General features: G+C 39.0%; 1 protein-coding gene across 7 annotated transcripts in view; it reads right to left on the bottom strand.

The window, feature by feature from the left end:
• Nucleotides 1-13491, bottom strand: part of LOC121905449 (protein MTSS 1-like) — a 56616-nt gene that overhangs the window by 40974 nt on the left and 2151 nt on the right. For all 7 annotated transcript variants that reach the window (XM_042423673.1, XM_042423677.1, XM_042423674.1 and 4 more), the window contains exons 2-3: nt 13080-13141; nt 7160-7233 (exon numbers count right to left, since the gene is read on the bottom strand). In XM_042423673.1, coding sequence (XP_042279607.1) covers nt 7160-7233; nt 13080-13141 — 136 coding nt within the window. The remainder of the gene's footprint in view (nt 1-7159; nt 7234-13079; nt 13142-13491) is intronic.

Raw genomic sequence — 13491 nt, 5'->3', positions numbered from 1 at the left:
GGAAGTGTCAGAGATACATCATTTATCAATCCTCATAATGTTTACTATGTTACATATTCCAAAGGTCACTCATGTTAATTGTGTACTATGTGTTGCAACACAATCCAGAGTATAGGGTGTTTGTGAGACACAACTCATGGAAGATTTAAACAAGCCTTTAATAATGTCTCAAAACTGATAAAACTGCTAAATGTCAGTTCTTGCTCTTGGTAAACTCACAACTCTGTTAATCTGCTATGGAATCTTCCTACATCCCCTTTACTGGACATACTGGCCTCAACTTCATCAAAGTTAAAAGAAAATACATTTTATATTACAGTGATTTATGTCTGTTTTTAATCCAACAATATGTGAAAAGTACGTCAAAATTACATCATGGTATGTTTTTTAACTTCCACTCTCCTTGTCTGGTCTGTTGTATCATCATGTTGACGTCATCTGCGGGCTGGTTGCTGTCAGCTGTTTCACTGTGGCTGACTCAAGAAAAAATCTCACCCACTCTGTCACTCTCACACGTACTTGTTGAATGGAATACCACAAAGAGGTAGCGCTGGTATACATGAACACAGAACCACACACACACACACACACATACACACACAGACACAAATCAGGTAAAAAAAGACGCATTCACATGCAAACAGCAACAAGCACAATACACAAACCTTTAACAAGACTGAGGCAGAGCCTATGACAAAAAACTATTATACAAAACAGAGGGAAAGAGGGAATCTACATGGAGAAATGAACTGGCCCTTTATGAAACAAGAGAAAAGATTATTTTCAAGAAAAGCCTCTTTCTTTTCCTCTGTTCTCCTCTGCCCTGTTCTCTTTTTATTTCTCTTTTCCCCCTCTCTCTTCACAGATAGAATAGAGCTTTGTCTCATTCTTCCCCAATGACCAGTGCAGTTTTTCAGAGTTTTCAGAGGGCGGGAATATGGTTCAGACTGCCTGTTCTTTGCTCGGTAAGCAGTCCAAATAAAGCTAAAATGAAGATCACGAAATAGAAATAAAAAAAAAAAAAAACAAGATTCACTTGATCGGTCTTCTCATGTATCTTTTCTAAACTAAAATAACTGGATCTTAGATGCATCATGATTCTCTTAAACTATTGAGCACTGATGCACAAAACTACTTCATTGGAGGGCTCTTCACAGGCGGCTACTTTTATATATTGCAGTGAAGTCACATTTTAGAGGAGGTGATAATGAGTTAAGGAGATTATTGACAGAATGTGAATCATTCTGCTCATTTAACTAAGTCAGTTGAACCAAACATTAATTAACCTATTCATTCACCCTAAAAACATGTTTTTATTCTCCCTATTGACAAAACATTTAGTCTGTGCACCATGAAGAAGTAAAAGTAAAAGATGTGCTCTGGTATTGAAACATGAAATGAAAAGAAATATAATTGAATTGTGACATAACTAGCGATTTCCAGCTATAGCGCTTACAATGTCACATTTTTTCCTTTCAGCCTCTCTTCATTACTGTGGTACCAATCCACAAACACCTTTTGTTAACAGCTTGTTTGTCGATCTCCTGGACATTGTTTCATGTGGCCTGATGTCTGAGTCTGTCTACCAACTCAGACACAAAGCGTGTTTAATCATTAACATTTAATCACATGAGTTTAAATCAAATAGAACCATTACACCTATTAGAGCAAACACTGTCACGCTGCTTCAAGGCAGATGCAGTTTCTGTGGGTGAATAATGTTCGTGATGCCCTGGTGTGTGTTTGTGTCGATACGGATACAAGCGTATATCTGCACATAATGTTTTTAACGTTTAACCTTATTTTAAACCTCTTAAATTCAGTTCCTTAGTTAAAGAGTTAGAGGATTAGTGTGAAGACAGTAAACAGACATAATTTAAGCATACTTCTGTCACTGGAATTGCTACAGGCAAGACAACTTTGAAAATGTTATTAAGTCTAAAAATTCAACACGGTCCTGTCATGGACAAACAAACAAAAAAAAAAAGAGTTGTTTAAACATTTTTGTAGTATCTTTGCTGTTGACATGACACAGTGACATGCGACACCAACTAAATAAGCCCTCTTTTTCTCTCAAGATCTCTCCTTCTTAAGGCTCATAAAGAATTTTTAACATTGAATTTTTAAGGTTATATGTTGGTTTGCCGACTGAGTGTCATTAAAGTTGGTTTCACGACATGATAACCCAAACATTATTGAGTGGCTTGGAGTGTCAAAAGTGTGCTCGGGTCATTTCTTGAAGGCCAGCCAACCAGTGTTTTAGACCATGCTGAGAAAAACATCCCATCCATTTTGAAAACACGTGGAGTAGCCTAAGCTAAGCTGTCTGCACTCAGCATCTACTGCTAAAATAAACAGTGCCGCAAAGACAAAAACAGACAAAGAGGGGAATGTACACAGGATTGTGACTAAGAGGATCATCACGAAAAGGGGGATTTCATTTAGAGGAAAATTGAATTAGTGTACAATGAAACTTGAGATTCTGAGAACAAAGCTAAAATAATATCTCAGCAGCACACAAAAAAACCAAAAATATGCAGTCATGTTGTGCAGAGATGCAAAAGGCGTCTGAAAAACAAGTAGAAACAAGAGGCAACGTGGAGATGCCAAAACACTTTTCACTTTATCAGACACTTTATCAGACTCAGACAACAAAGCAAGGAGAGTTCTTTGTTCAAGAAGAAAGTTCAAATCCGAACATGATACACAAACAGAGCACAGCAAACAGGTGGTTTCAGATAATCCTCTGTGTGCGTGTGTGTGTGTGTGTGCGTGTACACAAAGGTGTGAGAGCTATCTATGATCGTGGAGCTCTGTGTATGTGCTACGGGTTTAACAGTACACAAAATCCACGGTTCGGTATGTACCTTGGTTTTGGGGTCACAGTTAGATATGATTTCGGTACAGCAGAAAAAAAAGGAAGGTAGAAAATAACACTTGGTCTTCATTTTGAAAAATGTAAACATCTAATAATGGCTCATGGGCCAAAACTATTAGTGAAACAGTTACGTTGTGCCGCAGTGGAAAAAGAAAACAACCTTTCTGTTTCTGCAGGGAGTCAGGACACCTGCTGACAGCTGTTTAATGCTGATTTATGGTCCAAGTGTATATAAAGTAGTTCAAAATAGCTCCACCTCCAGCAGCTACAAGAGAAACATGCTGCTCTAACACTGATGCTTCAGTATTAATAATCTAATGATGTCATATATAATAATATATGGAAAAATGTAAAGCCCATGTAACTGAGAATTGCAACTGCTTTATTTGAGCTTGATTTAGTCTCTTCCTTGTGTGTTTGATGTTTGTATTTCCGATCTGTCCCTATCTGTTTTATTCCTACTTGAACTGTAACTGGTGTGCTGTCTTGGCCAAGTCTCCTTTGGAAAAGAGATTTCAATCTCAAGGGAAACCGTAATGTCCATAGTGTAGCGTGACAGCTCGGGATGAGTACACGTATCGTTACACCCTTAGTATGTGTAGTTGCATGTTTATCATAAATACTGTATATATGTACAGTATGTGTGTTTCTTCTACCAAATCAAACAGATCCAGTCTTTGCTGAGTATGTGTCCACTCTAAGCTCCAACAATAAGTCTGAATAATAGAGCCCAACAGAGGAAAAGCAAGGCTTTGTCTGAAAGCTTAAGTTCATCTTTCTTTCTTTTATACAAACTTTCTCCACTTGGCATTCCAGTTTGAATTTCACTCAACTGTAAACTTGTAAGCTAGGATTTAACTTTGCTACTCTGGACCAAAACAGAAGCACATGCACATCTCTCCTTGTGAGTTTATTCTTGCATCTTAATCCTCATTTCTTCTCTAACTTTAACTATGCTTTAATTATGTGCCTGGTCCATGTAATGCAAATCGTCTTCTCCTCTTTAAAAAAAAACCCATCTGGTTATCATTAAAATAATTTACTCAAACAAATGCGCAAACAACAGCTGAAACTTACATGACACTATAGTCTTTCACTGGACCTGTTCCACAACTCAAAGGTTTATACTTCACCATAGGACTGGGCGATATGACCAAAATCTAATATCCCAATATGGGTCATTTCTTATCCCAATGTTCATGCAATGAGCATATACTGATGTTTGCACATGAATCGGTTATAGATATATTGCTCTATTACACAGGGAGGCTGAGTGAAAAGAGAGAGTTCATACAGTCCGATGTTGCCTCACCGAGCTTCACTTAAATCAACAGATGATATACACTTCGATATCGAGGATATAACAAGGATACGACCATGTTTGAATATCATTTATACAGCTGCTGAGTAGACTCTGGGAGACTGTCTAAGGGCCCGTCAACACTGATAATGACATTGTACGACTAGACTGATCTATCTTAAGGGAAGTCTTGGCCGACAGTCAGCATCCATCCATATAGTGTTTTCTTGTTATTTTAGTGTTGCTTAATAGCCTGAACTTAATGAAATCACTGAACTATTTTGGAAAGGGCAGTTTGTTGGAGGAGTTTCACATTTTCAACCCATGATAACAGTTAGACAGTTACAATGGTGAGGCAGTGGACCATTGTACAAACTTGTTTCAACACAGTGGGAATCCCCAAATCATTTAGTTATTTAGGGAGTTTTTGGAGTCATTGATGAAAACGAGTGAACTACCTTCTTTGTTAGACTTTTTTCTTCAGCAGGCCCATTTCATGTATACATATTTTTTATGAATAAGTGAACAAAACCCTTGTGGTCCAAAGTTCAAGTTATTAAAAGATACTCATTACTGTAAATGTGTCTTTCAATCATCTTGCTGCTTCAGAGATAACACTGATAAAAGAGACCCTGGACAACTTTCATCTTAAGTTCTAAACAACTATAAACAAAACTGCTGTCAGATATCAAAGTGTGCTGCGTCTATAGATCAACCCATGAATCTTTATGAGTTACCATCACTGCCAATATCTGAGAGACTATACAGCAGTGCAACCATTTACAAAGGCGGCCGAAAGCTTTGTTCTAATGACCTTTAATATGTGTACTGCCAAATCTCTGGTTACTTTTATGTTTGTGACCTTCCGTTTTATTATAAGGAGAAAATAATTATTGGTTGCCTTTATGGTGTGGTGGTAGAAAGAAGAAGAGCCGTTTCTCTTTCTGTTTTAGCCCCTTAGTACACACACACACACACACATCTGCAAATACCTGATTTCTATGCCATTACCATGGTGATGGCTGTGGGAGGCAGGTTAGGACTTGGACATACACAGGGGGACAACAAGGAGAGAGGCAGATAGAGAGAAAGAACTATGATAGCTAACTGTGATGAGCAAACAAAGTGGTTTGCCTCCTTCTACTGATCAAGATACAAAACCACGCGGGTACTCATTAACATCAAAGCTACTGTAGTAAACACACAAACACATATGCAGATGCACACATATGTATGCACAGAAACACAGGCTGTAATGTCTTTGGAAATATACTTTACTCTTCTGCTTTGTAAGTGAACAATATAGTAAGTTGATATCTTCACTGAGTAGAACAACTATTACCTTGGGCACTGCTAGAGGTCCGTTACATGTACATAACAACTGTTTTGCAGATACAGTAGATTCCAACAGAGCGGCGTGGTTTGGTGACAAATGAGTCCTCTGTAAATTATACTCCAGAGACCAACTTTTTCAAAAGATTTTTCTTTGCTGAACATATATAGTGGGCTGTTGTGCAGGGCTGACCTAAAAAAAAATGTATCCCAATTTTTCATTTCTCTGAGCTACAAGGAATCATGATCACCACGAAAACCATGCTGCTAGTATCTTTAAAATAAGTTAACTCAAGTGGTAATGAGAAAAACTTTCTTTTAGACTTTTAGGCTCTCATGCCTTGAGCGACTGTGTGCTTTGCAATGGGTTAAGAGAGGCCTGTACATTAGATCAATACATCAAAACTTCAAAACAAGTTCACAATCACATAAAAAAAACATGACATTCTCTTGCCATCACGTTGGTCAGTACAGCAGCTATCAGAGCTCTCTGAGTATGCCCAATTAAACCATTAGGTAGACAAAGTGTGTGCGTGTGTGTGTGTGTGTGTGTGTGTGTGAGAGAGAGAGAGAGAGAGAGAGAGAGAGAAAAAGAGAGAGAGAGGTATAGAGTTTATTATAAAACCTATAAGAGTAAGTAAGACCTATGGAAAGGAACCACTTATGGGAAATGTGGACTGTAATCCTGGTAATCAAGGCTCATTATAATACCGGAGTGTAATTATCACGTGGATGAGTTATCTACCTGCGATACGGATAGCAGCATGACAAACAACAGTGAATTATAACTCATTATCAACATTTACCTCTATGCTAGAGGGCTCAGGTGTACAATGTAGTCAGAGCAACAAAGCACAGAAATGAAGAGGGATACTGTGATACTGCTCACCTATAAGATACAATATGTAGAGAGAAAAGGGGAGAGAGAGTGATGAAAGAGCAGATGAAAGGTGACGCAACGCTCTTCAGCTGACTGAATGTGACTCCCGTCACGGCAAACATTTATACTGTGTGTTACACAGAGAAAAAAAGAGAGATAGAGAGAGAGAGAGAATGACGACTCCCTGTACTCCCCCATCTCTCTCTAGTGTTATTCCCCCCTCTCTCTTTCTCTCTGCAGTGAGTGAGGTGATGAATGTATGTGTCTGTCTCAGGTCCTATTAATAGTGTAGAACAGGGCTGGAGGTGTCAAAGCTAGGGAAGGATGAGATCTCTCACTCTCTCTCTCTCACATATGTACAGAGTTTGAGCAGACTCTGTCTAAGAGTCCAGATGTAGCAGAGGTGGAGAATAGGTGGGGGTGGGGGGGGCACATAACAGGGGAAAGAGGGTAGAGGTCGAAGACAAAGCCAGCAGCAGAGCTTCAAACAGCGTACTGATGGATTTACTACCCATACGATAAAGCAAACAACCTAGAGAACTTCTCAGCACAGTGGGGTGAAAGACTGGACTTGCACAGTAGAGCTACACAGACAAACACACTGACACATAGGTGCCCAGACACACACACTGTTATACACAGAGTTAACTGATTTAACCCTGTCAGCCCCGGGGTCCACCAAGACTGAAAAATGACACTGATTACTTTAAGAGATGGGTAAAGACCACCGTTTGCACACTCATGCCCGCATCTGTGCGCGTATTCCTACCTCTTGAGTTGGTAGCCAGGTCGGCCACTTTCTGAAAGGCATCCAAGAAGGCAGCCACAGCAACCACAGTCGCTCTAGAAGAAAAGAGGAAGACAGGTTTGGTTAAAAAAAACACTTTACTGATATTAACAGATATAAACAACATACAATACAATGTTTCATAGAGATAAAAATGATGCACAAAGAGGGAAAAAATTACATACACATGCTGGCAGATGAAGAAAAAAAACTATTAAATTCTCTTTTGTTTTGTGTAGAGAAAAAAAACATCTCTTACAATGTGCATTCATACTATATTTTTAATATCAAAATGATAAAGTTTACTTCAACATAAATAATTCAAGTATTACTGATAGTATTAATAAAAATAGTATTTAAGTATGAAAACTGAAGTGTGCATCACAGTGTCGGTATGTTCTGCGAGTGTGTGTGTAAGCTAAAACCTAAATGAGTCCTGCTGTGTGAGGAATGTCTATGTGATTACTTAGAGACTGCTGGAATCTGTTCAGCTCAGCAGAGCAGCTCTTGAGCTGAGTTTGCCGCACTAACGGACCAATGAAAGGATCAATGTGTGATCTACCCTGTCCGCCTCTAAAAATGGAAAGGTGACCTGTGACTAACCACTCACACCTGCTTCTCTGTCATTTTGTACAGTTTACAGTTTTTCCGATTTGCTGTACAAAATACTGCTTATACACAACAGACCGAAGAAAGGGCAAAATCCTACCCCCAAGAAGTGATGCTTGGTGTAAGATCACTTACTGTTTTGCTCATATAGACACCAGCTCACTGGTGTCCTGACTGATTTCCTGTCTGGCTACCTGACTGACCAGTTACTTCGCTAGCTGGAAATAGGCTGTCTCACTGGTGGGCCTGGTGACTGGTTAACACTGACTTGCCTACTTCAGAAACAACAGACCTCTCATGATTAAGATCACAAGTATGGAGATAAAAGGCTCTTTGTGTGTATGTGTGCGTGAATGTGCACTTATGAGATATCTGATCTCCTCAACAGAGACAGACTACCTATCAGTCATGCGTGCAACAAAAAGAAACACAATTGTCCAGAAATTTTCCAAGGCACGTTCAGTCACAAAAGCTTGTTTGTTCTAACCCTGAGTACCTTAATTTGTAAACACTTGTTATCTTCCACAGAGCAACAGAAAACCTCCACAACACAACCTGGGAATTTCCATAAACACTCCACACAGGTAGCTTTCACAGCTGAGCTGAACAATAGCTGAGTTCAGGTTGGTGATGACTCTCAAGTTTGACTTGCGAATGGAACAAAAGTGTTTTTAATGTTTAATATTCAACCAGAAACTACAACATATCTATTTTTCTCTGAGGTGTACTGAGTTCTTTTTTATTCTATATATCCAAAGACACATGTGCAGCAAAGGAAGGAGTGTTCCCCATACATGTTTTTTAGGGAGGGAGGAAACTGGAGCACAGTGGGGTTCTAACCCAGGACCAGCGCTAACCACAGAGTCGCTATGCTGTGCACTCAAAAAATGACTTACGTAAGGATTTAAAATACAATGAAGGTTCATTCTGCTTAAGAGTATTTCCCCAATGCTGGGTTGCATACTATTCTTATCTTTCTCAAGACCATAATAGTTGTTAGTTGTTACATCAAGTTACAGACAACTCAGAAGGGCCCTCCTACAAGCTTGACAGAAAGGAAAAACACAACACAACCGACGAACTGATAAACAACCCTGATCCAAAACTTTGTTACAAGCCTAAGTATTCATCTACATTCAACTGACTGCTAAGTCTTAGCATTCAGATGAAAAAACATTTTCTTTATCACTCAAGTAATGTAATATTGGCTAATAAGTACTACTGTGTTATTGCAGAGCTGACCAGAAGATCCAAGGGTGTGTCCTGCAAATGGAAAAAGAAACATACGCACATGCACACACAGATTCCTTTCTATTTTAAGCTCGGTGCGGGCACAAGAGCAACCTTCAATTGATATCCGCCTCCACTAATTTATACCATGTACACATGAATCTTATGGATCATATTTTACATGCACTTGCAAAGTCTTGTTCAGTCAAGTAGAACTTATTAATTCAAAACAGGTTTGTGTGGTAAGTGGTTTTAAATGATGCCCGCTTTTAATATCAGCACCTCCTGTGCACTGAAGCGCAATGTAGGGTAGTTAACAATTACAAGCCATGATCATCTGCTGTAATCTGTTCCATATTTTTACAAGAGAAGTGCAAAATCATTAAACTGCTTAATCATTTTACTATTTTACCATATACTGTCAAATATAAGTACAACCTTGGAAATACAATATACTTTCCTTTATGTGCTCTGTTATCTTAAATCATCATAAATAATCAATGTTAGAGGGAAAAATCATACATTCACTGTCCACAAACAATTTGACAATAGGCAGCACTGAAAAAAATAACATTTGGCATCCTTTAAATATTCTTGTTCTTTTCACTAAGAAAATATTCTTGCTCAATCAACAGTGAAATTGGGTAACGTTTTTACAATATATAATGTATAAATGCCAAGTTGCAAAGACAGAATAATCAGGTTTTAATTTAATCTCTGACAATCAGCCAAAAAGCATCAAGACTTCTGTGACTGTAATAATTTCTTAAAAATTGCTGCTGCAAGTCCTCAGCTCTGCTCATCATTGCAACTATAATCTGACTTCTAACACTGGCCTTAAAATCTGCAAATGCCCCTTTCCTGTCCTGGACTCAAGACAAACGACTTTAGCATATCTATTGCACAAGACCTTGGCCAAGCCAATCTCAATTCCCTATAGACTCTGCTGTAGTACAGCAGAGTGCTCTTTCTGACAATGATACATTTAGCGCTGCTGCCCCCCCATCTATACTTAGTTCAACAGAAACTGGAATGTGGCTGTAGTAACTCCACTTGTTTCAGACACAACATACCAAGAATCATGGCAGAGAAAGTACTTTATGTGTACCTTAAGCGATACATATATACTGTATCTGTCTGTCCACCTGTCTGTCTACATATCCACTTCTCTTCTAAATATTTTCGGACTCGTTCTAGAACCAAAAGAAGTTTTATAATCATACCAATGGTAACCAATTTAAAGTTTTGAGAAGGTCTGTTTCCTTGCAAAATTAACCTCAAACCAGAAGGAGGGAGGCCTGTGTGTAAGCCTATCTCTAAGACGCATCAACCATGGCCCACCAAACAGACCAAACACTGACAAGTTAAAAGGAGACTGTGATTAGAAATCAGCTAGCCTATATTCCACCCTGCCCTCTTTCTTTAAAGCTATGTTGTGTGTGCGTGTGTGTGTGTGTAAGTGTGTGTATGTCTATGATGGCTGCTTAAAACCAGAATGGGCAGAAAAAAAAACACTATATTTGGACCAAAAAAAAAAATAAAAATGACAGAACAGAGCGAACACTGTAATTGGTTGATTTCCTAGTTACTTTGTAAGAGGGGAGCAGAGGGGCTAAATTACAGAGTAGTCTGCCTCAGGACGTCATTACACACACAGACATATGCCGCTACCACTGCTGGCTAGTCACTTATCCAGGCCAAGGAGGGAAGGTGGGTGTGTTTGTGTTTTACAGTGTGTGTGTGTGTGTGTGTGTGTGTGTGTGTGTGTGTGTGTGTATGTGTGTGTGTGTGTGTCTTTATGTAGCCCAGTCCCCAAACAGATTACAGAGTTCCTTGGGTGGGGGGTTAGGCTTTAGTCGAAATGGCTAGTTTGGCCAAATTTAAGTGGCTGGAGACTAGCTTTAGAGCAGACAGAAAAAGCCTTATTTGTATGTCACCATTAGCGAACCCAGATAGCGCACTCTTATTAGCGCTCCTGCAGTAAGGGCATCATTACAGTCAGCCATATGCCACAACCACTGCAGCCTTGAGCAGGCAATAGCTAGTCTAAAATACCAAAACAATGTTGTCTATCTATGAATGACACTCAGGTTGTCCTATAGAGAAGGACCTGATCTTCTCTAGGAGCATCAATTGACTAATCCTAGAACAGGAAAGTGGTCTAATACTGAAAAACCAGTGGGTCAAAGTATGGGACTATGATCATACATTAGAACAGATTAATACAGGGCAAAACTTTTACAAGCATCTCCATCATCAAGCTACCACTGACCTACTATAGCTGGATAAAAAGAGCTACACATGGATGATGTCATGCAGCCATAAAACCATCTGTAAAAATAGTGCAATATATAATTTTACTACACATGCTTGGTGTGCACTTTTACATCATGCGGTCTTGATAGTATAAAAATTTGTTTTTGCCAAGTCATTTACATCAGTGACGACTAGTTGCCAGACCCAGAAAATCTGATGCATCCTTAATGTTTGGTTTTTCTGCTCACTTTACACAGGCAGGTCAAGGTTAGCTGCAGAACAGAATCACTGAAGCTGCTAGAGTGCCTTGCTGAGGTACACTTGAAGGGCGTGAATGCTTCCTGACACAGGTGCTAAAAGCTGACTCATCTGGTTGAAGGACTGTCTGTTTGTTGACTTTGCCACGCTGGTGACAACAATACTAAAGGTTAGACATTAAAGGCTTCAACAGATTTATGTGCTGATAAAGAGTATGATGGATGTTCATTAATATTTTGCACACATAAAGGGAAAATGTTTTAAAAAGTGCTTCAGTACCTATGTTGTGTATTTCATTTTCTACACATGTAAGGTGATATAACATGTGCTACTAATAAGGCAGATTTCCTTTTTTCAATGTCCACGCAATGGGCAGAGATGCTTTCAATAGTGAGTAATTCACACTGGTACAAACACATGAAGCTGTACAGTATAAGACCATCAACTCAATGACAAAGGTTCACCTTTTTTCCAGTACAGTAAGTGGTAGACATGCTATTTTATCATTGCCCTGGTGTCCAGACCGACATACATCCTACTGCCAAACAGCCAGTCATTAGCAACAAGACCACAAATACTCCCCTGAGCTTTAGCATGGCAGGGTCACATATTTAACCCCTGAATGATGGAGACACTTGAATAACATATCACCATTAATCAGCCCTAATACTGAGAAAATGGAAGAATGGGACACTGAGTGGCCCCTGGAAAGTAATTGTTAAGTCCCTGAGCCTTTATACAACTGTCAGTATTAGTCTGTCCGAGGACACGTGGACACTTAAATGGCCAGAGAACTGCCATGCATTGTTAATCAAAGAATAATTTAGACCACAGGACATCCATATTTACAGTACTTGCGGGACAATGAGCTTTTATTTCAGCTGTCATAAATTGTTTGTCAACTGACACGTGGCCACTTAAAACCAACTAGGAGAGGTGGCTGGGATTGGCATCCATTGTTAGCAGAAGACTTGGAATAATTTTGGCAGGAGGTGTGTAAATTTACAGCATTAGAAAGACAAATTAAATCAGGCTTTAAACAGGCTAAATGGGCAGAAAAGACACATAATGAGCCCTGGACAGTATTGTTAAGACATTAGGCTTTTATGTAAACTGTCAGTGCTTGTTAGTCTAAAAACACGTGACCACTTAAAACTTCTTGGGAAGAGAAGTAACAATGACATGTACTGTAAAAGCCCAGAGAAAGTACAAAATCAGTTGGCAGAATGACATTTTTGAATGTACAAGGGGTCAATATGGGGTGTCAGACATATTATGCAACAATCACATGGTTAGTTCATGGTTAGTAGGTCTGTAGTTAGGATAAGTTGTAGTATGCACTCCAAAATCTCTCTGTTTTTATAGTAGTGTGTGTATCTATGTCTAAATCAGCTTTAAGTTATTTGAGGTACTAAATAACTTCAAGTAATAATGTTGATCTTTCCTCTTTTCAGTGTTATGTACTTTAATGTTCCTCCCTGTTGCCCTTTTCAATAAAACACACAGAAACATAAAAGTGGGTTGTACGTGCAAACAAGCACACACTCACCTGAGCTGCGACTGCAGTTTGCCAGCCTTGGTGATAAAGTCCTCCCAGATAGGGTAGCTGCTCTGTGAGGGGAAAAAAAAAGAGACACAAACATGAGCGACACAATTTCATCATCAAACCAGATTTCACTATTCCCAAAGTTACATAACAGTTCAATCAACATGAGGCCACACTGATGCCTCACCTCGCCTGCAGGGCTAAACAGAACTAACCCAAGACTTAGGTTTTCCCATTCATATAATCTAATTATGTCTCTGCAAAAAATATGTTTATTCATCTTGTTGCCAGTCGACCTGAGGGAATCTGGCAATTAAGCTATAGGATGAAAAAAAAAAGTTTAGCAGGGTTGCAACTGAAAAGAATGAGATTATGAATACAGTTGTAATAATTTGTAAAAACAAATTACTTTCAA

This window comes from Thunnus maccoyii, chromosome 10 (assembly GCF_910596095.1).
Source record: "Thunnus maccoyii chromosome 10, fThuMac1.1, whole genome shotgun sequence".
NCBI classification, from domain to species: Eukaryota; Metazoa; Chordata; class Actinopteri; order Scombriformes; family Scombridae; genus Thunnus; species Thunnus maccoyii.
Note: the sequence above shows the minus strand (reverse complement) of the source record. Positions and strands in the feature narration are given on the sequence as shown.